Genomic DNA, 27,621 nt, shown 5'->3' on the forward strand with positions numbered 1-27,621 from the left:
AGGGATTTTGAAGAGAGCAAACCGGGTCTCTCCCAAGATTCGAGGGTTTCCAGGCTTAGCCCATGGACCCCTAGTGACAGGTGCTGCAGGGAGAGGGATCAGGCAGCTTAGGGCTACAGAGGACTCAGTGTGTCCCCAACAGGCGTCCAACCCAGTCCTGAGCATGCTGGTGTCAGGGGCAGGGCCTTTGGCAGGTGACCAGGTCATGAGGGTGCAGACCCCACAATGGGATCAGCGCCTTCTAAGAGGAGGCCCCAGAGGGTTCCCCGCCCCTTTCTCCAGGCAAGGACACAGTGGGAAGGTGTCATCCGTGCGCTAGAAAGCGGTTCTCCCCAGACGTGGAGCCTGCTGGCACCTGGATCTTACACTTGCAGTCCCCAGACTGGGGCAGTGGTGCTTTGGCCACTGTGGCCTTGGCCAGCCTGCAGGACTGAGTGGGAAGAGGCCGCCAGAGCAGAGCTGGGGGCAGCCCACAGCCGCCCAGCTTGCTTGCCGTCACAGGGCACTGGCGTCTCCTTCTGTCAGCGCGGAGCCCGCCCACCCACACCTAGGGTCGTCCTGGGCCAGAGTTGATGGGGGGTGCTGACAGGAGGGCATCGGGGCCCTCCTGCTGCAGGACTCACTGGTGTCCCCTGTCATGGCACCCCTGGGGTGTGGCACCACCCTGGCCTGGGCTCCCTGTGCACACATGCAGGACGCTGGTCGATAACGAGAACACGCACGTTCTGCAGCACATCTGACACGTCGGGGCTGGGGGATGAGTACCAGTGATGTTTGTTGAATGAATGAGAAAGGTCCGGAGGGCCGAAGGCAGCCGCAGCGCACCAGCCTCCACTCTTGGTCTTACTGGGTGTGCAGGATCGTGGGCACGAGGCCTCAACCCCACCACCTCTGCTTCCCGTCCCCCTTCTCATTCCTCCCGTATTCCCCCAGGACCTCCCACTCGCGGGCCAAGGCCGAGGCCGCCCTCACGGCGGCTCAGAAAGCGCAGGAGGAAGCCCGGATCGCCAGGATCACTGCCAAAGAGTTCTCTCCTTCCTTCCAGCACCGGGAGAACGGTGAGTCTGCTGCCCCCCAGGCTTCGAAGGCTGGGTGCATGCCGGGTGGTCAGGGCACCAGATGTGTCCCTGTGCCACAAGCCAGCTGGCCTCACACGGGTTCTGCCCCAGAAGCTGACATCCTACTGGTGGCCACCGCTTTTACTGGGGCTGCATGTCCCGGCAGGGCCTCCTCAAAATTTCAGGTGGCCCCAGGGTCCATGTGTCTGTTTCCAGGTGTGCTGCCTCTCCCTGTCTGCTGCCATCTTTCTAGAACATTCTGTGATAATGGATATTTCCCTCTGTTTGCTGTAACGTGGCAGCCACTAGCCTTGCGTGGTGAGAGACTAAGGAGCTGGCCCTAGTTTCATTCAGTCTTAACTTGTCTGCTTTTAGATGCAAATGGCCTTGTGTGGCCACTGGCTGCTGCATTGGCAGGTGAGGCTCTGAGTACTGGACAGCAGCTCCTTCCATGTCCCATCAGGTTCAGGAACCTCAGCCTTCCCTGCAGGGGCCCATGGGGACCGTGTGTTCTCTTCTGCACTCCATGCGACAGGCCCCAGGGTCATGAAGGCCTGCTGTGGAGTGTGGTAGAGGGCTGTGCTGGCAGAGGTCAGAGTCATGGCCCACTGGCTCCCAACCTGGCCTCTCTGGGAAGCCCAGGGGACAGGGCTCCCTCCTGTCTGCACCTCTGACCAGCACACGGGAGGGCTGAGTGGAAAGCTGCTGGCGTCTGGGGATGGATCCAACCCTGCAGCCCTGAGCTGCCTCCTGGCCTTGGGGCAGGGATGGAGCCAGGGGTCAGTACTGGGCCAGCAGACAAATTGGTCCTCACTATCTGTTTTCTCTGGTGTCCTGCCTGTACTGGCCCCAGGGCGCCTTCCCCAGGTGTTCCCGGCCCAGACATGGAATGTGGCCATCATCCTTCCGCATTCTTCCCTGGTGGGTGCAGGGTCCTGGCTGAGCCTGCCGCTCCTATCTAGAGGTACAGTCAGGAACACAGAGCACCCCTGGTCCCACTGCCTGTGACTGAGTCGGTGGACTCTGCTTTGTCCTTGATGGGACCTCAGCTGTGACCTTGGGCTAGGAAATGGCGTCCTGACAGGTCTGCATTCTTGTGAGTTGCCCACCCCTCGTCCTTCAACCCCAGCCTCTTCTCTGGACACACTGGGCCCAGGTGTGTGAGCCGGGTGGACACAGGCCACCAGCCCTGTGCTCAGACCATTAGGCGCCTGGTGACACCAGCCACACGAAGAAGCCTGGAGGACTTAGTGCACAGTCCCCACCCATGGGTTGCCCAGGTCCCATGCACAGGTCGCAAGCCGACTCCACTGCTGGGGCCTGTTCTTGGCCTCTCAGAGCCTCAGTTTCTCCATCTGTGAGGGAAAGGGAGGGCCACAGTGTCTGAGGCTCCTGGGTGCACTGAATGGCCCAGGAGCATCGTCCACCTGCGGCTTGTTGGGAGGAAGGGCTACCTAGATGCAGTTAAGGCCAAGATGGGGAGGTGGGATCATCGTGGATCAGTAAAGCTCTAAATCTAGCCTGGAGTTCTCTTAAAATACCGCCCAGAGACATCCAAGCCAGGAGGGTGTGGCCACAGCCCAGGAGTGCTCACAGGAAGCCGCAGAGAGGCCAGGGGCAGATTCCCCTGGAGCCCTGGCAGAGCCCCACTGCAGCTTGGCTTCAGAACCCCACCCCTCGGACTCCCAAGAGAGAATGTCTGCTGTTGAATGCCTGGTGTGTGGCCCCCGGGAGCCCTGGGAGGCGGGTGCTGGGCCCAGGACCATGGGTCCGGCTGGCCAGGCCTTGGCTGCTGTTTCGGTCCAGAAGCTGGCTCCTGGAAGCGTCCCTCTTCCTCAGGACAGAACTGAAGCTCGGGCTGCTGAGGCAGCTTGAGCCTGGCTCCACGCAGACAGCATGAAAGGATCAAGCCCAGACTTGGAGCATGTGCAGCTCAAGGCCAGAGCCTTCATCTTGTGTCTTGCTCTTGGGCTCTGGAGCATGGGCAGCATCACAGGAGCGCTGTGGGCACTGGACACTTCCCAGCCTTGGCCCAGGGACCTGTCCACCGGGTCCTGCTTCCAGGAGCCTCTGGGGTTCTTGGCTGTGCTTCCTGGGCCTTCCTTCCACAGTGCCTCCTGCCAGGAGTTGGATCCTGCGTCTCTGATTAGTGCTGAGCCTTCTGTGTAGAGAGTACTACAGGCAAATGAGCCCAGACCAGGGACTGGGGGCCACTGAGGCCACTGGGCATCCTGCAGCTACTCCTCACAACCAGAAGCTGTGTCTCCTCTTGGCAGATGAAGCCAAGGTTGGGAGCAGTAGCTTGCCCGAGGTCCCGGAAGCCAGGAGGCAGAGCAGGGCCTGACTCCCCACCCTGAGCTGCACCTGCTCGGACAGCAAATCCCAGAGTTTCAGCCGGGGAGAGGGCCATCCCGTATAAGCCACCTGCACCTGGAGGACCTGAAGCCTTCACTGGGGAAGTGGGGACATCCAAACCAGGAGCCTGCTTTTCTGCCGGGCAGTGTCCAGTGCCCACAGCACTCTGTGATGCTGCCCATGCTCCAGAGCCCAAGAGCAGGACACAAGATGAAGGCTCTGGCCTTGAGCTGCACCTGCTCCAGGTTTGGCCTCGATCCTCTCATGACGTCTCCAGGAGCCACAGCTCTGCCGTTAGCTTGAGCTGCGCGCCGCCTCCCCACACGGCAGTTCTGGCAGTTGGGGTGCCAGCCTTCCTCCAGGCCTCACAGGAAAGGCCACAGGGCCACTTGCAGGCTCAGTGTCCCAGCTTGCCAGACCCCTGGTGTTTGGGCAAAGGATGGTGGCCCTCAGAAGCCCAACCCCAACCAAGGGGGTGGCGTGGTGAGGCACGATTATGGGGGCTCTGAGCGTGGGGCCCTGAAGGGAAGCAGGCGAGGTGGGAACCCAGGCTGGGAGGTGGACACACGGGTCTAGTGTGGTTCTGCAGGGACCCATCCCCAGCCTGGTTCTCTGTGTGGATACCAAGGTAGCCCCAGCCCTGTGACCACAGAGGACTAGTCACTGGAAGGGGCTCTGAGACTGCCTGGCCCACATCCCCATGACTCACGCATGGGGACACCAATTTAGGGGGCTGCCCCTGGCCCAGGGCCACATGCCAGGGTCACCACCCTGCCCTGCTCACTGCTGCCTGGGCATCTGAGATGAGATCAGGGACACAGTCTTGTGCTGACATGTGAAGTGACTGTGCCACTGTCACTGGGGCCTGGCCTGTGCGGGGCTGAGGACAGCGATCAGAGGCTGAGTGCCAGCCCTGCGGAGGTCTGCTGGCCAAAGAAGTGTGGGTGCCTGGCTGTCTGAGCCTCCAGGCTCGGGCTGGGACTCGGCTGAGGCAGATGTCTGTTCACTATGGAGGCCTGAGCAATGCAGGGAGGGGCCGGACCTAGCCTCATGCTGGCCCCATGCTGGTCCTGATCCCAGGGGAAGGCACAGGCCTGAGGCAGGTGGGGTTGGTAGTCACACCATGACACGCCTGGCCTCACCAAGCCTCAGGACCTGTAGGAGGCCAGCCAGTGTGTGATGAGGGACCAGGCTGAGGGCTGTCCACTGCCATTGCTGTGACCTGGGGCCGCCCAGGCATCCTTAGAGTGCACGCTGGGTAGCGTGCCCCACCAAAGGGCCCTGGGAGCCACTATGACCAGTCTCTCCCTCTGCCCCTGCGCCTCCCCTGAGCAGGGAGCACCCTGCCCCGGGACCTTCCTGAGCAGGGGCCTTGGAGGAGCAGGCTCAGGGTGACCCCCACTGTGTCTCTTTCTCCTCACCAAGGGCTGGAGTACCAGAGGCCGAAGCACCAGGGCTCCTGTGATGACATCGAGGTGCTGTCCACCGGCACACCGCTGCAACAGGAGAGCCCCGAGCTGTACCGCAAGGGCACCACCCCTTCAGACCTGACCCCGGATGACAGCCCGCTGCAGAGCTTCCCCGCCAGCCCCGCAGCTACGCCTCCGCCGGCCCCCTCCAGGAGCAGGGCGGCCCACTTCTCACGACAGGTCTCAGTGGACGAGGAGAGAGGCGGGGACATCCAGATGCTCCTGGAGGGCCGGGGAGGGGACTACACCCGGAACAGCTGGGGTGAGGAGAAGGCAGGGGGCTGCAGGGGCGTTCGCAGCAGCGCCCTGCGCAGTAGCCAAGGTACCGAGGACTTCCGCACCCGGGGTGCGGGCCACAAGCAGCCCGGGAACCCCAAGCCCCGGGAGCGGCGGACGGAATCCCCCCCAACATTCTCGTGGACTTCCCACCACCGGGCGGGCAACCCTGGCTCCGGGGGTGCCAAGCTGCAGGAGCCCGACGAGGAGCAGCTGAGCAACTACAAGCTGGAGATGAAGCCTCTGCTGAGGATGGACTCCTGCACACCAGAGCCGCACCCCCAGAGGAGACGCCACGGCCGGGGCGCGGGGGGCGACCGGCGCTCCGAGGACCGGGGCTTCGGGCTGCAGAGACTGAGGTCCAAGTCCCAGAACAAGGAGAACCTGCGGCCGGCCTCCTGCGTGGAGCCTACCGTGCAGAAGCTGGAGAGCCTGCGGCTGGGGGACCGGCCTGAGCCTCGGCTGCTGCGCTGGGACTTGACCTTCTCCCCACCCCAGAAGTCTTTGCCTGTCGCACTGGAGTCCGATGAGGAGAACGGGGATGACCTCAAGTCCAGCACAGTAAGTGGCGGCCTCCCGGGCCCCAGGGGTGGGAATCCAGTGTTGTCCCCCAGCTTCTGACCTGTGGCCCCCTGAAGGTCTCTCTCGAGCGCCTGTCCAGGGGTGGGTCTCCTATTGCTCTGGGTCAGTGGCGAGAGGAAGGCAGAGGACCAGGGCAGAGTGCCTCAGTGGGCTGGCCCTGAAGACCTTTCGTCTGTGCTGGACGCAGGGCCAGGCACTCTCCGGGCCATGGGAGGAAGCAGATGTCTGTGCTGCTCCCAGGAAGCCAGAGTCCAAGGACAGCCCCTGGGTGTCCCCGTCGCTCCTGACCTCCTTCACCCGGCAGCCACGGCTCTCCCCATTCTCCCGGCACGTCCCCATCCTGACCTTTGGGGTCAGGCTCAGACCACCCAGGTTGCTCACACCCTGTGGGAGGCCGGGGCATGCTCCCATTTGAGGACCTCACATGAGACTCATGCTTCATCCGGGCAGATCTTCCCCACCTGAGTTCCCTGGGAGGGTGGGCATTTTGGGGGAAATAGCCCCTGCCTCAGAGCCAGACGGGGCTGGGGGTCTCAGGGTCTTGCACAGGTTATACCCAGAGGGGAGCCAGGACCTGCTTCCTTGGCTGAGGGCCATGTGGATGCAGGGTAGGTAAAATGGAGAAGGCCAGAGGTCTGCGGCAGGACGCCAGCCTGCCTGCCCATAGGCACAGGCAATGCCCAGACCTCTTCGTTTCTTTCTTCAATGGTAAAAAAAAAAAAAAAAAAAATTCTAAAGGCTGCTACTCCACAGGGCAGACAGGAGATGGGCTCACCCAGGCGGGGGTGGGACCCACAGTGTGGGCTCAGGAGGGGGCCCCCTGCAGGTGTGTTGCCGTGGCTACAGCAGGGCTCCTGAGCGATAGTCTCTGTTTACCCCAAAGGTACTGCGGCCTGCGAGGCCACTTCCGCAGGTCCCTAAAGCGCCTCCCCTCCTGAGACACCCACAGCAGCCCGCGTGGCTCCTGCTGGCACTCACGCTCATCCTCCCTGTCGCAGCAGCCAGGGTGCCTGCGCGGGGCTATTTTGGGATGGAGGAGTGATGGGCAGGGGTGGGAGGTGCAGATCGACGCTATATTTAGCCCACTGAATCTTTTGGGTGCTTTCGACACTAAGCCCCCTCTGGTTGGCGTGCCAACGTGGGGCCAGCCTCGGCCAGCTCTGGAGTGGGGTGGCTGCAGGCAGAGGCAGGGGCTGCAGCCCAGCCATGGCTGGTATTCCCCCTCAGCCCCAGGAGCCAAGATGGAGACTCCAGGGCCTACCCTGGGGTCCCAGCTTCCTGCCCAAAGCAGGCAGGGTCTTGTTCACTTGCTCCCACAACCTGGGGACATATTCTGGGGGCTGTCACTGGGTCTGAGGGGAGGTGGCCTGCTCCACCAACATTCATGGTGGGGAAGTGAGTGGCTGTTGGGGTGACGTGGGTGCTGAGGTCCTTGAGGCCTGCTGCATCCCCTCCCTGGGGCACAGCTCTCCACAGTTCAGGCTGCTCTGGGCTGGCAGCAGGGCCAGAGGTGGATGTCCTGTCCAGCAGCATTCCCCTCATCCAGGGACTCTACCCCTTACCACAGTTAGGGTAAGTGGGCAGAACGGCAGTCCCCGCCCTGATGGAAGCATCTGATCTACCGGCTTCTCTGGGGCTGTCCAGGGTTCCTTGCTGTGAGGGCAGCAGGGGTGGAAAGGAACCTGGCCATGCAAGGCCCCAGGTCCTGGCAATTCAGGGTGAAGTTATCGTGGACAGGAATGTCCAGGCTTTCCCTCCGGCTCTGCCAGCAAGTGAACTCCACAGCCTCCACTAGACCCTTGAGTGTTTCTGGGCCTGATTCCCTGTAGAAGAAAGGCTGTGGCACAGGTGCCAGCTCTGGACTCCCCCATGGCAGGGGACAGCTAAGGTTCAGCAACCTGGTTGATTCCCAACACCGCCCCCCCCTCCCCCCCGCAAATCTCTGCTGCCCAGAGTCCAATGAGCAAACTCAATGCCAGGCTGTGAGCTGCAGGGCAGGGTAGGCAGCCAGACCAGGGTGCCCCTGCCTACAATGCAGATGGAGCCCAGTGGGCCAGTGGATCTGGGGGCCACAGAGGCCCAGCTCCAGAGCTGAGTGGGCCGGACACCTGAGGCTGGGTTCTGAGGGCATCTTTTGCAATCGTGGGTGAGTTGGCTGCCGGCTGTCCAGCTCTCAAAGACCCTTCGTGAGGAGTGGCGTGGTGGCACACTCTCCATCAGCACCCTGCCTCACAGAGCGTCCCAGGCCCTACAAGAGCTGTGTCACCACAGGATGACAGCCAGCAGCATTAGGCAGCCTTTCGACAGGATAATAGTGCACACCCAGCCCTGTGAGCCAGGAGAGGGAGGGCGAGGGCCTGGCCACCAGGTATTGGAAAGGTGAGCACCGGGAACCGGGGCAAGAATGGACCTTCCTTGACCACAAGGACAACCATGTCACTCAGCTGGCCATGCAGCTGGGAGAACTGCCTGACTTGGGGACAGAAAGAGCCTCAGGCTGGCTGGCAGCCAGACAGGAGGAAGGCGAGGGCACGATCAGGCTGCTCCTCTGCAGCTGGGTATGGGGAGCCCACATGTGCATGGGAGGGGCTGCAGCTGTGCCTCCAGGACACCCCAGGGTTCAGGTGGCCCTGTGAGACTGCATCTAGAGGACTGCGAAGGAGCCACCTCCTCCATGAGGGGGTACCCATCGTTTTAGCTGACAGCTATGTTGAGAATTCACACACCAGACGGCTCACCTGTCCAGGGCAGGCAGTTGGTAGTTTTGGTGTATTTAGGCTGTGTACCCATCACAACTGTCCGACTCTCGACTACTGCCATCCTCTGTAAAGACACTGCAGACCACTGGGCCGTCCCTCTGTCCCCACTCTGGGACTTGCCCCTGCTGGACGTTTCACACTGATAGGATCATATGGTGAGCAGCTTTTTGCTGGGCTCTCCTCACCCAGCATCAAGACCCGGCCCACTGTTGGGGCACACGCCAGCTGCACTCCTTCCTGTGGATACCCTCTGCACGGGCAGCCACATCTGCCATAGCTGCTCACGTCTGAGACGCATGGTGTGCTGCCACTTTCTGGCCAGTGTGCTGCTGCCACGAGCAGCCGTGAGGCTTCTGCGTGGATGCGTTTCATTTTCATTTCTCTTGGGTCCTCACCTAGGAGGGAACCCTTGGGGGAACTGCCAGACTCCTCCAGCCTCATCTGAGAAGAGCAGGCGTTTCCTTTCCGGGGAGAGGCATTCCAGCCCCCTCCCTCGCCTGTATTGCAAGCCTGATGCCACCAGGTCCTGCCCAGTCTGGGAAAACCAACCTCATCATGGCTCTGACATTTGGACACAAGGGGAGGAGAGGGGCAGGGAAGCAGCTTGGGACCCTAGCGCAGGTCATCTCCACTCCAGGAGATGTGGAGGCTCCCAGCCACTTCTTTACTTGGGTGTAGCGTGCGTGCGTGCGTGTGTGTGTGTGTGTGTGTGTGTGTGTGTGTGTGTGTGTGTGGCAGGGGGCAGAGGTCTTCTGGGATCAGGCCACCACTATGGGCACACCCGGGGCTGGGCTGCTGTGCCCCCCTCCAGGAGGTGGCCTGCCCCTCCCTGGTGCAGCAGGTCACTGTGCCTTCAGCACTGCGGTGACATTGGTCTTGAGGAGCAGCCTCACAGGACAGAGCTGCCAGCATCCTCTCCTGTGGTCTACCTCAGAGGCCTTGCCTCCACCTGTCCCTGCCCAACAGGGGCAGCCTGCAATTTAAGGGCCAGGGCCAGGCACTGACGCAGGGCATGGGGAGGGCTGGGCTGCACCTGAGACAAGCACCCTGAATGGAGCCTGGAAGCTGGGCTCCTACAAGAGTCTGGTGGCTTTGAAGTCAGCTGCTGCGGTTGCTCAGGGGCGGTGGCTTGTGAGTGTGAGTGAATTAATGGGAAGGTGACTTCACGGAGGACTGCTGAAGGGCTCTGAACTTGAGGGCCACTCGGCGTGGGAGCACAGCTGGTGCTGGCTGGCCACCGCGAACGGGCGGGTGCTGTGAAACCATGCTTCGATGTCCTAGCAGCTGGAGGCATCTGTTGACTAACCACTGTGACACAGGGTGTTTGGGGAGCCTCCACGCCAGCACACATGGTGACCCACCTGTGCTCTCTTCCAGGGCTCAGCTCCCATCCTGGTGGCCATGGTGATCCTGCTCAACATTGGAGTCGCCATCCTGTTCATCAACTTCTTCATCTGAGAGACTGTCCCGCTCGCAGAAGCAACGGTATGCAAAGGGGAACTGGAAAGGGAACGCCCCGCTCGGACAGCCCCAGGACTTCCAGTCTTTTCACAGAAGAACACCACGGTTGGGTATTACTCACAGTTTGCCTTTTTTTCTGGGTAATGTTTTTTGGATTTTAGCCAAATTCTTTGCTTGTGTAACACTATGCTGTGTGGCATGGCAGAAGGAGGCCAGCACGCCGACCCTCCCGCTTGACGTGGAAAGAGAAGGGATCCGGCATACCAGCGGCAGAGAAGTCGTGGTCCTCGCCCTTCCCGCTGGGTGTGGACAGAGGTGGCGGTCGAGGAAGCGCTCACAGGGTACCCAGCTAGCCAGGCTAACACGGAAGGCCGAGTGACTTTGCTTTCCTCTGTCTGAGCAGCTGGCCTTGAGCATGGGCGCCAAGCATGGGGAGTAGGGTGTCCTGTCCTGCTGGGAGCAGCCCAGGCCTTTTTCTACTTCAAATCTGTGCTGCATCCTCAAGGGGAAGGAGAACCACGCTTCTCTTCTCCCACACACCAGACCACGGCCTCCCTCCTCTTGGCACTGCCCCATGGCCTCCTTGTGAGGCCACCTCCCCACACCGAGTCTTAACACAGAGTCCTCCCTGCCCCACCCTACCCACTCACCGTCACCGTCGGCCGTCCGCTCAGCACACACAGGGAGGCTGTGCTGCAGGCGTCCGGGGTGACCCAGATCTGGCTGGCACAGCCAAGTGCTGCGGGGCTGTGCCCCAGGCGTGAGGGCTGGGGCCCACTGTGCCATGGACAGTCTGACATCATGCCTGGGCTCTGAGCATGTGGCACTTTTGCACTTAGTATGCAGGATGTATATTCAGGCTTCCGTCCCTGGCAGTGACGCCCCAGAAGCTGTCACCTCTTGCTGTTACCTCCACGGTTCTCACATCTCTGTACTGTGCCTGCCTCCACTTCCCCAACAGATATGCATATTCCTTCCAGATGCCTCAGTGCTACTCCAGCGCAGTTCTGGCCCCGGGACAGGAATGTCATTGAAACCCAGTGGCTTGACTTTCCTAGACGTTGTTGCATACCTGACACCTCCCCAATGTGCAATGTTCAACTCGTTTCGGTCAAACAAAAACAGGTTCCTTACGTTTCTGCCTTCTCTATCAGGGTCGTTCCATTATCCAAACAAACGAGGGATGCCAGACCGCCTGGTGGCCGAGGGCAGCCCAGGCGTGTCCGTAGGCAGGAGCCTGCGTGCATGCCTGGGAGGCCGGCGCTCGTCCGTCTCATGGACCCTGCCTTGCTTTGCTTACGTTAGCCGTCTCTGCTGCCTTTCGAGCAGAGCTTCTTTACTACACTGCACTGGATTGCTATATTTTTAACCAGAAATAAACTAAAGATTAGAGCATGTTGCAGTCACATTCAGTTTCTATTGTTTTCCGTTATCCATTCACTCCCCGTTCCTTCTCACAGTTTGGTCTGGGGGGCACAGGAGAGGGAGGGATGCTCAGCAGATGATCCATTTCTGACAATGTTCCTTTCTAAAGGGATATTACATCTTTTGTACATCTTTCCGTTCCTCTTTTTTAATATCAAGTGGTTGCTGCAGACCTGAAGTGAACCAAATAAAGATTCCTGCTCTTTGCAGCTCTAAGAATCATCCATGTTGGGATGTGTTTTGTAATTGTTTGCAACTCTTTGTAAAAACAATGAGACTTCTTTTGTACATTCCAGTAACTGCATGACACAAAGGGGACCTACAAACGTAGGTGGTTCCTTGCAGGCCATGCCACAGGTATGTGAGAAGCAGAGCACAAACCTGAGGCTGGGCAGGGGCACATGTGCCTCCACACCCATGCTCGCAGATGCTTGGCCAGCACAGCACTCTCTGCTGCCAGTGACACCACCGACAAGACCAGACCCTGCCCAGAGCTTTGTCTGCAGTCTGCAGCAACTGCAGAGGGGAAGCCATCTCCCCTGTTCCTGGTGCAGTCCGAGGATCTGAGCAAGGCCAAGATCCACTGGGTCTGGCATCTAGACAGCTGGTTTCCAGCTGGTGCATGCACCGGTGGCTGCACCTGTCCAGAACCCCCACTTCCCCCACAGGGTCCTGGTGGGCCATTGTGGGGCCAGTTGAGCACGGCAGCAGGCAGGGCCAAGCACCAGGTCCCACTCTGGCTCCCAGTGCACAGAGCCACATCCTAAGAACCATTTTTCTTCCTGTCAGCCTCTTGCCTGCTCCAGGAGGGGAAACCAGATGCAGAGAGGAACCTCGTGTCTTTCCTGAGACCCTGCTACTGGGCTGCCGGGAGTGAGAATGACGCTGTGTTCCCACAGCTGAGCAGTGTCCTTCATGGAGACTTTGAGGACTCCCTGCACACTGGACTTCTGTCAGTCATGTAACACGCATGGGTCATTCCAGAAAAGCGCTCATCCATCTTTTGGATTCTAGGTTTTGTAACTGCTAGCACACAGGTTCCCCAAAGATAAAGATGAAGCCTGCAGCACAGAGCCCGATGTAACTGAAGGGGAAGACAGTGGCACGGGAAGTTCTGCATGGTGCCCCAGGGCAGTGCTCACTGCCCAGACTCTTCAGGGGTGGGGCCCACAGGGACACAGCCTGATGCTCCTTCTGCACAGCCCAGTCCATCGCCCAGCCAATAAACTGCTCTTTTTTGAAACCCTGCTGCACGAGTGTGAGCAGACAGACAGTCCTCCCTGGATGCACTAAGCCCAGGATTCCTCAGTGAAGTCTCAGGCCAGGCTGCGCTGGCTCCCCCACCACACCTTCCTCAGGCTGTGGCACTTGGACAGGGTGGCCACACACCCTGGCCCCAACCTCCCTGCTCCTCTTCACCCGCAAAATGGCTCCAGTTTAGACAGACTACAGGGCACCCCACATGAAGACGGAAGGACGTGGTCCCGAGCCTGCAGGTGCCAAGCCTGAGGTACTGGGTGCCGAGAAGAGCATCTGGGAGACACAAGAAACATTTCGGCTTTGGGTGCTTGTTTAGTTTGGGTTTGGGGCTGTCCAACACTTTTGGGTCAGCACCAGTATTACTTCTCTGGCAGGCCTGTACCCACGAGGACCTGCGGGCTGCAGCGGCCAGGGCTGCCCTCCAGGGCTAACAGCAGCACAGGCCAGGACCTCTGATCTGCTCCAAAACATCACGGGATGGTTACTCATGTCACTTCACCTGTGCAATAAAACACTTCACGACAACAGCGCCAGGGGCACCTCTCTCTTCTAGATAAAGCTGTTTCTTTAACTCTTCACAGGTCTCGTCTTCCACCCTTCTTGCCTTTGGTCTCAGAAAATCAGCATAAAGGTGCCTACGAGACCCTCCTACATCTCCACAGCTTGTCGTGCTATGTGGCTCCTGGCTTCCCCGCCGACCGGAAGGCATAGCTGACGCATCTGCGCCTCACAGAGCAGAGTGAACAGACTTTTCTCAGGAGGTCCCCCTCCACCTTGCGCAGGACGAGGACCGCCTCCTGGACTCCAGGCAGAGGAGGGAGTGAGTCTGAGCTCTGCTGCCCAGGAACTCAGGTGTGCACCCAGCTCTGTCCCCTTGCCCAGGCCTGCCAGGCAGGTCGTGCAGACTGAGAAAACAATCTGTCCCCAAGTGCCAAGACGTGTCGCCAACTCAGCCTTAAAAGAAGCAAGAAACAGTAAAGTTGCCTTTGTTTCGGAGAAAAAAGCTGACCTGCATTTTCCCAGCGTAGCAGCGTGCCTGAGGTACAACTCGGGGATGGAGATGTCTGAAAGGCAGGAAAACAGCCTGCAGCCCCAAGCCCCTGTGCTGGCCCTTCCTGGGGAGCTGCAGGACAATGGCACCTGAAGAGATGCAGGTAGGAGGGAGCAGTGTGTGGCAGGACGGGTCCAGCCCCTGGAGGACCCTGGGCATGATTCTTGGAGGAAGGCTGGAACACGGGAACCTCAGCCCGGCCAGGTACAAAGGCTTGCTGTGCTGCTCTGTGAAAGCCCAGAGGAGTCCCAAGATGCAGAGAGTAAGCAGCCCACTGGGACGGTAAGCTGCGTGTGGAGCCTGGGTGCTGGGTTCTGGGAGGGCAGGGCAGGCAGTACCGTCACACTACCTCACTCTGGCCATGCCTGGCCCGCACGCCCTTGCCTGCCCTGGCTCAGGAACCAACATCCCACCTTGGCTGCGGGCTCCAGTGGGCTCCCTCAGGTCTGCACCCACCGCCACATGGGGACATGCGCCTCCAGCTGCCACCACTGCTTGGTGACAGTTGCAGCCCAAACCAGGAAAGCCTCCTAGACCCAAGGTGGCTAAGGCAGGGTCTCCGCTGGATGCTGCTCATCTTCCCTGCAGGAGCACCATGAGCACACCACGTTCTGCCTGCTCTGGTGACCTTGCCTCACCTGGGACAGAGGTCAGATCACATGGAGGCCGGAGGCACGCCCTGCAGCCCTCCGTGTGGCGGGATGTAACAGAGCACTGTGCTCAACCTCACCCGCCAATGTCACTCACACCAATGGGTTGTCTCCCTCTCTAGATTGCCATCCACTTCATACTGTCCCACCACTCCTCACTCACAAATGACCCTTCCACAGCTGAGTCCATTTAGCGGCTGCTGGTCAGCAAGGAGGGCTGATCTCCACTGCCCAGGGTGGCTCCTCAGATGTGGACTTAGGCTGGAGGGAGGAGACAGGTGTGAAGGCACAGTAGGGTGGGGTGGGGTGCAGGGCACCCTCTGTCAGTCCCTCCATCTGAGGCCAAGTGCCCAGGAGTCCCCAGTTATTTGCATGCAGGTCCCTGTGTAAGACCCACTCTCCGGAGCATGCCACACCCCAGCAGATGCAGCTTGCATGCCACAGGCTGTGGGCAGCCATCGGGGCCAGGTGCTGTCCACCCAGCCTGCAGACAGAAGCTCCCTGAAAGGCTATCCCACCTTTCTACTGAGCTGCCTCGACCCACATGGCGTGGTGAGCCTTGCACGGCCACTGACCCTTGCTGCAGACGTGAAACTGCTGGCTGCAGTGTAGATGCCTTTTTGTGAACTCTGACCTAGAACCGTCTTAATCTGCATTTTCTTGTATTCAGTTCTTTCCCTGGTGCAGGTAAACCCCTTGCTTACTGCACCCCCACACACATAGCCAAAGGTAACATCTGCTGGGCACTGGGTTCTCCATGGAGCAGCTAGTTAGGGTGGCCTCTTGTTTTTTAGCTGGAAACGGCCTGGTTAATTACAAAATGGAAACAAACCTTCTCTAATGAATGTACTGTTTAAATCATACCACTGCTATGTATTTTACCACTGAAATCAAGGAGCACTATCAAAATTAAAGGAAAAGTTTGCTCCTTTTAGAAATAAATGTCATTTGAAACTGTGGAAAACTTGTTTCACCTCTTTATAAACTGGTGTCTTTACTGAAGGTCCTTCTATTGCCAAAGGCTGGACAAACACCAATGCCCGTTCAAAAACTGTGCTTCTGTTACCCAACAGCCGCGCTCCTTGTGGCTTGGAGGAGCCCTTGATGAGTGGAAAAGCCGGCCCAGCCTAACATTTTCTGGGTCCTTCTCCAGGCAGCGAGCCCGGCTCACCTCTCCGTGGGCTGACAAGATGCAGGATGCCCTGGTCTCTGAGGCACCAATAGGTGACATGGCCACAGCATGGGCCACCTCTGTAAGCAGAGGACAAAGCCAACCAGGGCAGGCAGTATCTTGAAACCCTATTTTAACATTACCAAACCTCCATGCGTCTCTTCAGTTAGAGGCCTGGTGCTCCCAGCTCAGGAGCTCTTCCACGACAACCCAGGACAACCCTGGTCTTTCCGCTTCCTGCCCTGTGGCTCTGCCAGCCTCTGGGGGGTCTGCAGCCTTGGGGGCTTAGAGGGGCCCTCAGGGCGAAGACAAGAGGACCGATGGGCTCAGCTGGACTTGGGAGGCCACCACCCTGGTCCCTGCACCAATCATGCCACCTGTTGTACTGCTGGTGCTTCCATTTCCCCCAGTGACTGCTGTGTCCTTGAGGATGCCATAGTCAGACCTCAGTGACCAGGCGCAGCTGGACGAGGACGCCTGCTGAGGCAGAAGTGCCTACGGCGCCGGGGAGCTGAGCTAGGGTGGAGCAGAGCTAGGGTGGAGCCGTGCTAGGGCCCCACAGCTCTGCCTCCAACTCCCGCTGCTTTGCAGCAGTGACTGGAAAGGTCCTGCGGCACAGACAGGTGCAGACTGCAGTGGGGGCCGGCGCCTGACCTCTCCTTCCGTGGGAGAGAACAGACATCCCCTCCTCAGGCAAATTCCTCTCATGACGTCATCACCTGGTTCCAACACCCCATGACAGCAGACTTGAGAAGGCTTTCCGTGTTGCTCTCATTTAGTCACCTGAAACTGACAGGAGCTAGCTATTAACCTTAGGGGGGGCTTCCAGCCTTTGGTCCCTTAAAGGTTATCTCATCAATGTTTGCAGTACTAGGATTGAACTGGGCACTCCACCAATGAGCTGCACCCTCATCCCCTTTTAATTTTGAAACAGGGCCTTCTATTATTGAGGCTGGCCTCAAACTTGCAAACCTCCTGCCTCGGTCTCCCAAGTGGTTGGGATTACAGATGTGGCCACCACACTCAGCTCCCTTAAAGTATTTCTAAGGATCAACTACCCAAAGTTCTTGCTTGTACTGATTCAGAGAGAAAAAAATATGTCAAACTGAATAAACACTACTGTCACATCTAAAAAGCCAAAACCAAACCAAACTTTCAATGATCAGATTTCCAAGCTTAGCTGGTGATTCCCTTCCGTTTTATTCAACTGAGCCCAACCAACCCCTCAAGCTCATCTTAACAGCGTGACCTATGTGGCCAGCTCAGCTGCCCTCAGAAGAGAACAAGGAGCCCCACAGACCCGCTGCAGTGACCCTGCTGTGGATGTGCTGGCTGGAGCTCCCCCTCACGGGTGTGAGGTGCCCTGCCCTAAGACCACCCTGATCTCCATAGTGCACACTCAGCACGAGAAGACGATGGAAAAGGGGGCTGTTTCCAGCCAAGCGGGGCCCCACCCTTTCCCATTAGAACTCTGTGCTTGAGCCTACCTCTTGGTTAACTCTAGGGTGACAAACAGGTGACAGGGTTATGCCGCACTACAGAAACCACCAGGCCAGCACGTCACTGTGAAGACATTTGGATGAAAGGGAAAAACCGCACCAGCGTGAAGTCAAAGGCCAACTCACAACTCAACCAGACACAGGAAGCCTGGTCTCCAGCCCCAGAGCAGGCACTGGCCACCATGCTGGCCCACAGGCTTCCGGGCCAGGAGGCCCCACCTGCTCCAGGGCAGTGGTGCTGGGCAGGCAGGCCGCAGAGGCGTGGAGTCCTTGCTCTTGGCTTCCCTTCCTTGCTGTCACTCTGCAAACAGCCTGCGCCCAGGGAGGAAAGGCACGGGGTGGGGGGTGGGGGTGTGTGGCTCCACCGCCTGCTCCCCAAGAAGGCTGATGGTGGGCCCGCCGGCATCTGGAGCTCTCTCCCAAAACCCATGAGGAGGCTGCGCAGCAGGAAGGACTGGCCTGGCAGCAGGCCCTCCATGCTGAAGGCACTACGACCACATGAGCACCACGGCTGCTTCATCCACTGCCAGGTACTGAAGACTCCAGTGTGACGGCATGGGGTCATAGAACATTGGTGTCCCCTTGGCAGAAGGAAAACCCCCTCAAAGGACACCTAGTCCGGGTTTATTGGAACAGAAACAGGCTGGCTGGGGTCCTTTCTGAGTGGCCTCACCCCGAACGCAGGCAGCCACTCCACCCACCTGGTAGAACCCACAGGAAGGCAGAGGCCGGGCCAGACTGCGGGGATGCTCCAGGCTGAAGAACAGGACTGCAGGCCTAGTTCACACTCAATTTATTTTAAATGATGCCTGGTGATGCTAAAGGGCCTCAGCTACCCTCAGTTAACCTCCAGCACTTTCTTCTCCAGAGTGTCACACCCCAGGTTGTCCCAGGTGAGTTCCAGCCAGTACTGCTCAGTCCCAGGTGGATGGTCCATGCCACTGCTCCATCCAGGAGAAGAGGCGGGAAACACTCAGCTGTGGGAGCCTGGGCAAGCAATGCAGAAGACAGCCGTCACGTGCGGCTGCAGAGGCTGCAGCAGTACCGCCCTCAACGGGCGCTGGTTTACCTGAGGCTTCCTCAAGAGCACAGAACAAAGTCCGATCCCAGGAGAACCTCACCTTCCTCCTCCTCGCCGGTCTCCTCCCCGCTGTCCTCGTCCTGGTCCTCATCTCCCCCTTCAGCACCCTCAGCCGAGCTGCTGTCCTCCTCTGAGTCCGTATCTTCCAGCCATTCCTGAGTTTCTTCAAAAACAAAAAGAACAGAGACTCTCTGAAGCCTGGGGTGTCAGGAAAAACTGCACGCAGGAGCTGGCCAACTCACAGGACTCCATTTTCTTATCCAAAACTGTGACATGAAACCCAACTCCCCTGTCCTGGACACCCCAGGACACCCAGGGCCAGCAGAGAAGAGACAACATCTTCCTGGACTTCAAGAGCAGAGAGATCAGGGGACACAGAGGACGAGCAGACACCACTCCCTCCACGGACGTGGCCTGCTGAGTGACAGCTGGTCCTCAGGAGACAGCAGCAGGGCCTGAACTTTGTGATCTGGTGCTCCCCAGACACGGAGTCCCGCATTCTACCTAGAGTCTTCATAAAAATGACTCGGATCCCATGGCAGTCTGAGGGAAAACGGGGACCTGAGGACTCAAGGGGCCAAGGCAGTTTGGGTAATGGAGACAGGGCCACAGACTGAACACTTGGGAGCTCCGGGACACAGGAGGGTCTGTTCGGCTGAGTTCCAGCAGAACCACTAGGTGCACCCACAGAAGTTTTGTCCAGAGCTGGTGTCCAGTGCCCTCTGCAGCCCACACTCAGGCAGGCTCTCAGGGTATCCTGGCGAGAGCCCAAGTCCCCATGAGGCTCCTGGCTCAGGGCAGATATGGTGACAGGGGCAGGCGTACTGGAGAAAGCCCGCCCAACAGTTGGTGTGTGCCCTCCAGGTAAAGACCCCCCCGCCCCCGCCCCACTCTGGCTTACCTGCATCCATCTCCACCAAGACTTTCCACTCTTCCATCTTATGGAGGTCGAGGCAATACAGGTCATTTAGAGTCACCTGGCGGTCACCGGCTTCAAACATACCCCCGTAGACATACAGCAGCCCATGCTTAACGGCCAGCATGGTACTGGAGCGTGGGCAGGGCTCCACCCTGGGGCCAGCCTCCATAGCCCCATCCTCCTCCTCTGGGGGCGGGCAGCCTGCTGAGCCTGGGGCTGTGAGCACTTGTTTAATGGTGACCACGGTCCCATCCTCGGCCACCACCTCTTTGACCACCTCCAGGGGCTCGGGGGCACTGGCTGCCCCACGCTCCAATTCCCTGGCACCTTCGTGGTCCTCTGCTCTGGCCCGCCTTCGCTTCCTCTTCTCCGACTTGGGGCCCTGACAAGGGAATGAGAGCAGAGTGCCTGACCTGAGCAGCAGAGCAGGGGCGGCCCTGCCCCCCAACACACCACAAAGGACTTGTAGGGACAAAGTCCCACAGACATCCCTGTATTCTCAGGCAGCAGAGACAGTGGGCAGGCAAGAGTGGTATCTTCACAGAAGGCCGCCAGGCAGAACCCCAGCAGTACCCTGGCTCCTACAGCCCTGAAGGTAGCCTTGGGAAAGCCCACCAGGGCCAGCAGAGTGATGAGTGGGTCAACAAAACCTGCTGACAACAGGTGCCATGTGGGAAGCAGAACCTGCAGTCCCAACACTCCCATGCAGCTTTCCTTTGGGCCCCCTTCCGCTGGACGACCATCTGCCCTGCCGCTGGCCTCTTAGACCTCACTGCAGCCTGCCTAGACCCTTTTGCTAAGGGGTGGTGGTCATTTTCTCAGAGAACGCATCTTCCTGAGATGATGTCTGCTGCCATGTTGTGTTCAGAAGTTCCAGCACCACTCTCCACAGGCCAACCCAGGGCAAAGCCACACTCCAGGTACTCAGCTCACCATAGGGACACTGCTGAGAGTCTCACCTCGAGGAGCACCAGGGGGCCTGAGACCAAACAGTGAGGACAAGACTAACCAGCCCTGGGGTCTGGGGAGGAAGCTCTCCACCCAGCAGAGGCCCCACGTGCAGAACAGCGTGTGCCACTCACTCCGTCAGACCTGTGACAGCAGTGTGCCTCTGTGGCAGGCGGGTGCACTGCAGTGGGCATGTGGGGTGAAATGCTGATGTGCTTACGCAGACCGTGGGGCTGACTGCAAGTCCCCTTCTGGGACTGCCACCACTGTTCTGCCAGTCTCGGGCAGCCCTGGGCAGCAGCTGCTCTGATAAGGACAGCAGAGAGGGTGATGGGAAACCAGGGACAAGCCTAGGCAGCAGACACACAGGCTGTTGCAGAGGACCACAAGTGCCATCATCAGACGGTGGCCTGGGCAGCTTCTGGCTCTAAAGGACAGCAAGGTTGTGCCAGTGGGCACCAGGCCAGAGCCCCAAGCCTGGTCAGCTGGGATGTGTGTGGAAGCAGGACACTCCCATTGGGAGGGTACACAGATGCTCTGTGGGTTGGAAGAGGTACTGAGGTGTGAGGGTGGCTCTGGCCACCACAGCTGCAGCCTGCCTGCCTGCCTGCCTGGGCACTCCAGGCCAGAGCTCACACCTTCAGCTGTCCCAGGAACCAGCGGCTCCTGGCAGCATCGTAGAAGTACAGGTCGTTGAAGAACATGCCTTCCAGGCTCTCTTCCTCTTCCTTATCACAGACGCCCCCAAAGAGTAGCACCTGATGATTTGGGGTCATGGCCACCGAAAAGCCAGACCTTGGAGTGGGCTTGACCCCTGAAGGGCTGATCCGGGTCCATGTCCATTTGCCTGTCAATAGAGAACAAAGAAGGTAAGAAAGGCAAGAGACACAGGAGGCTGGGGAGCCCTGGCGCCCAGTGATGGTCGGTGCAGGCAAATGGCCGTGCCTCACTGTGAGGCTCCCTTTGCAGAAGCAGAACAGGACGAGGTTCCACCCTGGGGCTCTGTCCTTCCTCAGGCCCAGCTGTGTGACTCTTCCGTGCCCTCCTCACATTGCCACCTAGTGGTCAGTGCGGGAAGCGTAGGGGCACAGAAGCGGACCTCAGGAGGGCTGCCTGGGTCTTAGGAGGGTCTCCAGAAAGTCCACATCCAGCAGGTCCCTGTGGGCGGCTGGGGGGGGCACAGTCCCACAAGGGACCAGACAACACTGAACCTCTGCCTGGCGCACACTAGACCGCAGGTTGGTGCCTCTTCCTGCTGGCGACGTCTGCCTTGCATTGCCTTGGCAGGTGCCTCATGGGTGCGAGCTCTCAAAACCTGGTCTGTGTAAAGTGTGAGGCAAATTCCACCACTTCCAGAAAAAAGGGTAGACACTTTCCCCTAACGAACTAAAAAGTAACAGCAGACATTCCACTGGGTAGTGTTGGACATGGCTGTGGACACCCCCCACAAGTGGGATTCTGGGCCCACTACTCGTGGGCCACGACCAACTCATCACAACCAGAAGGTACAGAGCTACACCACCAGTACACACGCACAGGCAGGCAGGACTTTCTAGTCTCTCTCGCTGGGGTTGAGCAGTGAGCAGAGTCCAGCCTTCAGGTCCAAGTGCCCTGGTATATAAGGAGCTCACAGGAGGAGCAAACACCCTCACCTGCAAGTGCAGGACACTGTGGCCAACTGAGAAGTATGTGGTGCAGGAAAGTCCTGAGACTGAAGAATTCTAGGGCAGGAACAAGTAAAGCTACTGTGCGTGGCAATCCCCTCATTTTTTTCCTCCAAGGAGGTCAGAGGACATTGTCACATGGAGGCAGCCCTGGCACCAGAACCCAGGCCTCAGACCCCACCTAGCTCTCTCCCAAGATGCAGGGCTACGGCCTGGAAGGTGGTCACTCCATCTCTTCTGGAAGATACGGGATTCCCCGCCTCTCAGGAGGGGAATACTTCAGGAGCATTCCAGAACTCCACCTCCTGTTGTCACTCACTTGATCTTGAACAAGAACAAAAGTTCCTTAAAATGCCAAGAAAGGATTGCAAAGCAACAGCACCTTTGCCCTGGCCTCTCACCCCACACCTCCTACACACCTGGCTCTGCACCTTCGGGATCCCAAGAATGTATGCACACAAAACTGCCCGGAAGGTTCATCCATAGTTATCTCAAAGCACCTCACGTGTCAGGCATGGAAGGGACATGGGTGACTAAATGGCACTGGGCCCTTGACAGGTGCTCTCCCACCCAGTCAGACCAGGCACCACAGCATTCCTGGGGCAGGGTGGCCCAGCCCAGCTCTGAGCTGTGTGCGAGGAGCTCACTGCCACCCCTACATTCACAAGAGGGAGGTGGCCTTTGCCTCTGCCCGTAGCCCAACAGGGCCTGCCTCTCAAACCACAGTGAAGCCAAGCCAGCTCCTGCGAGCAGAGCAGTACCTTCTCCCCCATCCTCAGGCTTCAGCAGGAACATGTCTGAGTGCTGGGTGCCTCTGTCCACATCTTTCTTGACTCTCTGTAAAAGGAAAAGGAATTGGGTGAGGCCACCTACGGCATCGAGTGCAGCCACCACAGCCCTCAAGCTGGGCACACCACACAGTCCCATCATGCTGGCCACAGCAGCTGTCAGTTGTGTGGCTAGTTCCACGAGGGTAGTCTCACAGTACTAGCAAGTAACCAAGCTCTGCAGGAACATGTGAAGTACTAGACCGCCATCCAGGAAACAGAGCCTCTGGCAGGGCCTGCTTTTCTTAAGACCAGCCCTTCACAGTAGCTGGGGAAGAAATGGCGCTAAAGCCAGGGAACAGGAACCTGAGTGAGTTTCACAGGCCACCTACCCTGTGCACTCAGCATCAGGGGATGCAGTGGCACCTGAGGGAGAGGCCATAATACTAGTTTACACAGTTCCACCATCTCTGTCATCATCTAGTCTGGCCAAGACAGCAGAGTTCAGATCAGCCGAACCAGGAAGTCGGGGAAAGGAGTAGCTACACATGACACTTCCCTAACAGGATTCCACTGCCCACTGTCCACCTTTGTCTGCAGCCTCAGCTCACTCAGCTGGCCACCCCAGGGCCCTTGGACCAGGTCCCTGGAGAGCCATCAAGAGCATCACACCATGGGTGTTGCTAGAGGGAGAAGAGCCACAACACAGCAGGCAGAATACCGTTCCCGGGGACCAGAGTGGCGCGGGCTTCCTGGGCTCCACAGAGGCAGCCACCACCAAATGTGAGGTGCAAAGCAATGTGAGGAGGGCAAAGGGACATGCTCCCTGGAGGAACCTGCTTTCCACAGGCCACTTCAGCCAGTCCCAATAGGCACATCAGAACCAGCGGGCCACAGCAAAAAAGGACAAGGTCCAAGACTGAGAAAGCACTAGGGTTCAGGGCCCGATGGGAGAAGAGCTGAGCACGGGACCTACAGGCGGAGCTGGGAAGTACAGCGGGCACCAGTGCCTGGACCAGAGGTTGCCGTGTGGCACTGCTGACGACTTGCCCACCATCCAACCACCCCAATCATCATGGGCAGCTACTCCACAAACACCCAGCTCTTTCTGAAGGCAGAGATGCAGCTGCCTTCCAGACCCCGGCCTGCACACCACTACCATTCTATGACACTCATCAGAACCTTATCATGACCCCTGGACTTTCAAAATCCGTGGTAATTTTTAAAAACCAGGCACAATGACAGCAGAGTTTCCTGGGACACGAGTGTGACCTCAACCTGGGCGGCCCGCACAGATGTCTGGATACAGAACCACAGGAGGCCATTCCTTCTAAGGGCCCCAGCTACCCTTGCAACTGTGGCCTGCTTGTCAGGGCACCCAAGGTGGCTGCTCAATCACCTTCACCAGGCTAGGCAGTTCAGGCCAGTCCCCACGTCTCTGTCAGAGCGCCACACATGTGCAGGCGGCTGAGGCCCCTTAGCAATGAGAGGTGGGTGAGCGGGGCCAAGGGGAGACACCCAGCTGGTGAGTGAGCCGTCACTCTACAGGACTGGGACTGAGGAGCACACGATGAGGGTGATGATAAGCAGTGGCCTGCCATGTGGACAACTCCCAGCAGGTGCACTGTTTGAAAAGGCTGCTGCCAAAACAGCTTCTTCTTCCCAAACCTGGAAAGCACAGCTCCATGTCTAGTCAGCAGGACTGAAAGAACATCCAAGAACTACGTCTCCCAGTTCCATTTTAAATACTGCTTGAGCAAAGTCCTGTCCTCCCATCCAGCCAACAGACTCTCAGGGGACACCACATTAGGCTGACTCCTGGAGCCAGCATGCACCCACGCCTCCTGCCTGGCAACTCAGTCCCAACCCTTGCAGCTGAGGAACCCCACTGCCCCGCTGTCCACACTAGACAAGGCCTTGTCCTCTTTCCTTCCCACAGGACGGCGTCCTTAGTGCACCTGAGACCATCTCTACGATAGCCCTGTGACCACATGAGCAATGGAGCCAGAAGGCAGAGATGCTCTTCCCACCTCTTTCCCAGCAAGCACGCCCTGATCTGCTGCTAAGAACAGGGCAGACAGGTCAGGACCGTGCAGCTGGGTGTGCCAGGAGGTGATTGGGATCGCCTGTGTCCCCTGCAGCACGGGAGCCAGCATCTCCTGGGAGAGTGGCAGAGCCCCGTCACCCAGAGCTGGGGGTCACAGGCCTCAGGAGGTCAGGACTTTTCTTGGCTGAGGTCACATGCATCCTCTAGGGTCACACGACCCCAATGCCTGCTTATGCCCCCGGCAATCCAGAAGCTCCAATACCAGTGACATTTTGGTATCCTGCTGCTCTCTTGAGGGAGACCTTTTCTCCCAAACCCCAGGCAGACACATCTGAGGTCCATATTAGACAAGAAGAAGGGCACTGCCTTCAGCAGGCCTGTCCTTGGCTGTCCACGTGTCCATGGAGGCAGATCACGAAGTACCAAAGCTATTTCCGGGTACCACCGCTACTCTCCCTGTCCAGGGTCCCCTGGCACCTGCTCTTCCAGGCTGGCTCAAAGGCTGCAGAGCCTGAGGAAGCCCTCCCAGTCTCTAACAGGAAGACCTCCTCTGGACCCTCGACCCCAAAGGCACACTGAGGGATGGCTGCTGCTTGCACACGTGTCTGCCTGCTGGGTCTTTATCACCTTGGAAGTTTCATCTCTCATCAAAACAGACCCCGTCGTGTTAGGAAGGCATTAGCTGGACCCCAACCGACTAACTCACTGCACAGCAAGAAGAGGACTCCAACACCTGTCAAAAGCACCACAAAGACAGATGACAGAGACGCACCCTGATGAACACAGACACAAAGATCCTTCACAAGATAGTAGCAAATTCAGGCACATGGGGAGGACAGACACACCTGTACCAGACTGGGCTATGACAGAAATATGAGGCTAGTTTAACAACAAGAAGTCGATCAAGGTGGCCCGTGGACAAATGAATGAAGAATAGGTACATGACCATTAAAACACAGGAAGTGCACTTAACAAAACCAGACACTCACCACGATGAAGGGCCCCAGCAGACAGGAGGCCAGAAGCTGGACCCTGAAGGACATCTGTGAAGACCTCTGGTGCTGTCCCTGCCAGATGAGGACAGTGCTAGGAGGGTCACCACACACACACCTCACCTAATGCCACCAGAGGCCCTGCTTCAGACACAAGAGAACGGATTAGCAGTCAGGAAGAGCAGGACAGCTGTCCCCTGCACATTATGTGACTGTTCACATGATCTCAGTGTATCTGGATCTACTGAAAATAGCGAGTCTGGTGAGTTCTCACATCACGGAACAAGCACACAGAGGATAAGATGTTTTCAGGCACTAACAGAGAACAATTGGGAAGTCCGATTTCAAGATCCCCCATCACAACAGCATCGATAAAGTAACAAAAGACATGTATGACTGAGAACCACAAATGCTGCTGAAATTAAAGAAAACCAAAATAAGCGTGGAGGCCATCCACATGCAACAGCTGCAGACTCCGAGATGTCAGCATCCCGGACGTTAGCCTCCGGACTAGAGCAACCCTCGTCAACATTCCTAACAGGCAGGTGGGAGGGTGCCTTCTTGCTTTTTAAGTAGAAACTGACAAGCTGATGCTAAAATTCATGTGGACACACAAAGAACCTAGAACAGCCAAAATGAGTTTGAAAGGACAAGGCCTAGACAGCTCAGCTGCCCACCCTAAGATGTGTTAGGAGGAACAGTCAGGAGGCATGGGTGGCCCCACAGGGCTGACCAAACAATGGAGGAGGAGAAGGGGGTGAGCCCACGGCAGGGGTCCCCAGGCACCCCAAGGGAAAGCCCTCTGGACAGTCGGTGCTGGAAGAGCTGACCCCCACAGGACACATGGGACTCAGCACCTTCACACTCCATAGATGGGGCAAGTCGATGGCAGAACAAAACAACAGCTGAACTACCAAGTTCACGAAACACGAGAGGCTCTCCCTCACTGAAGGTAGACAGGTCTTCTGAGGTAGGGAGAGCAAAGACCTTAAAGCACAACAAACTAGACTTCATCAAGGCAGAGCTTCTGCTCCTTGGCAGAACAGGGCCTGCCTCTTAAACCACAGTGAAGCTTCATGGGCAGAGGAAGCCCTGGTGGGGAGCAGGTTGCAGGGAAGACATAGGGACACCAACAAGCTCACGAGAGGCACACAGCAGCAGAGTCAGAGGAATGCGGCCAAAACAGAGAGCCATGAGTGCAGAGGACGCTGCAGGACCCACAGGCAAGTGGTGCCAGGAAGGCAGAGCAACAGAACCGTCAGGCGGTTTAGGTATAACCTGCAAGCCCAGCTCCACTCAGGGACCCAGAAGGTTCCCTCCCTGGTATTTCTTAAGAAAAACTAAAACATTGCCAGGTGTGGTTGCGCACACTTATAATCCAGCAGCTTGGGAGGCTGAAGCAGGAGGATCGCCAATTCAGGCCAGCACTGAGCAACTTAGCAAGACCCTGTCACAAAATATTTTTAAAAAGGGCTAGGGAATGTGATGTGGCTCAGTATTTATACGCGCCTGGGTTCAATCCCTGGTACAAAACAAAACAAAACAAAACCAAAAACAAAGATTGCATCAAAGTGCTGATGCAATGTCACACACAGTTGACGGAGAACAGCACAGGAGTCCATCAACACAATGGAAACAGAGGTGTGGAAGCAATGACCTGAACACTGCACAACAGGCACATCTAGCGATGAGAAGAAGCTCAGCACGTGCCTCTGGGGGAAGCAAGAGGTACAGGAGAGCCTGGCAGGATGAGGGTGGGCCATAGCACACACACAGGTGGCCTTACAGTCACAAAGCACCAACGATCTCTACTTGATGGTGTGCACTCATCAGAGTTTGCACTTTCCTGTGAATGATGTAGAAGATGACTGATAGGTAGGTACAGAGTGTGAACAGACCCCTGGCCAAACCAGCTCAGTAGAACAGACAGCCCAGGGCCTGTGTGGGCATGCACGTAGTTGCTGTGCAGTCTGCAAGTTCACTGTGCATTTCAGAATCTTCAAAAGCAAAGGACTTAAAACCGCCATGTGATTCATAACCTGTTGAGGCTGGCCCCATGCAGACAAGCAGCAGGGCAGGAGAAACTCTGCTGCCGGCAGAGGGCAGCCCACAGCCCCAGGAGCACACGCCACAGACCAGGACTCCAGTGCACATGCCTAGGAACGTGCTGCTGGTGCCGCTTGCAGA

The 27,621-nt window shown here is 58.1% G+C and overlaps 2 protein-coding genes across 5 annotated transcripts in view; one reads left to right on the forward strand and one right to left on the reverse strand.

Moving 5' to 3' along the window:
- Jph3 (junctophilin 3) overlaps nucleotides 1-11,607 on the forward strand; it is a 49,088-nt gene extending 37,481 nt beyond the window's left edge. For both annotated transcript variants that reach the window (XM_005335438.5, XM_040279287.2), the window contains exons 3-5: nucleotides 934-1,058; nucleotides 4,839-5,719; nucleotides 9,877-11,607. In XM_005335438.5, coding sequence (XP_005335495.1) covers nucleotides 934-1,058; nucleotides 4,839-5,719; nucleotides 9,877-9,957 — 1,087 coding nt within the window. In that variant the 3' untranslated portion in view covers nucleotides 9,958-11,607. The remainder of the gene's footprint in view (nucleotides 1-933; nucleotides 1,059-4,838; nucleotides 5,720-9,876) is intronic.
- Nucleotides 11,608-17,792: 6,185 nt separating this feature from the next.
- The window catches only part of Klhdc4 (kelch domain containing 4), a 40,630-nt gene continuing 30,801 nt past the window's right edge, over nucleotides 17,793-27,621 (reverse strand). For all 3 annotated transcript variants that reach the window (XM_078032797.1, XM_078032796.1, XM_005335437.5), the window contains 5 exons: nucleotides 22,390-22,465; nucleotides 20,603-20,811; nucleotides 18,999-19,398; nucleotides 18,138-18,260; nucleotides 17,793-18,003 (listed from right to left, as the gene is read on the reverse strand). In XM_078032797.1, the coding sequence (XP_077888923.1) occupies nucleotides 17,990-18,003; nucleotides 18,138-18,260; nucleotides 18,999-19,398; nucleotides 20,603-20,811; nucleotides 22,390-22,465 (822 nt within the window). In that variant the 3' untranslated portion in view covers nucleotides 17,793-17,989. The remainder of the gene's footprint in view (nucleotides 18,004-18,137; nucleotides 18,261-18,998; nucleotides 19,399-20,602; nucleotides 20,812-22,389; nucleotides 22,466-27,621) is intronic.

Source organism: Ictidomys tridecemlineatus, chromosome 15, assembly GCF_052094955.1.
Source record: "Ictidomys tridecemlineatus isolate mIctTri1 chromosome 15, mIctTri1.hap1, whole genome shotgun sequence".
Taxonomy (NCBI): domain Eukaryota; kingdom Metazoa; phylum Chordata; class Mammalia; order Rodentia; family Sciuridae; genus Ictidomys; species Ictidomys tridecemlineatus.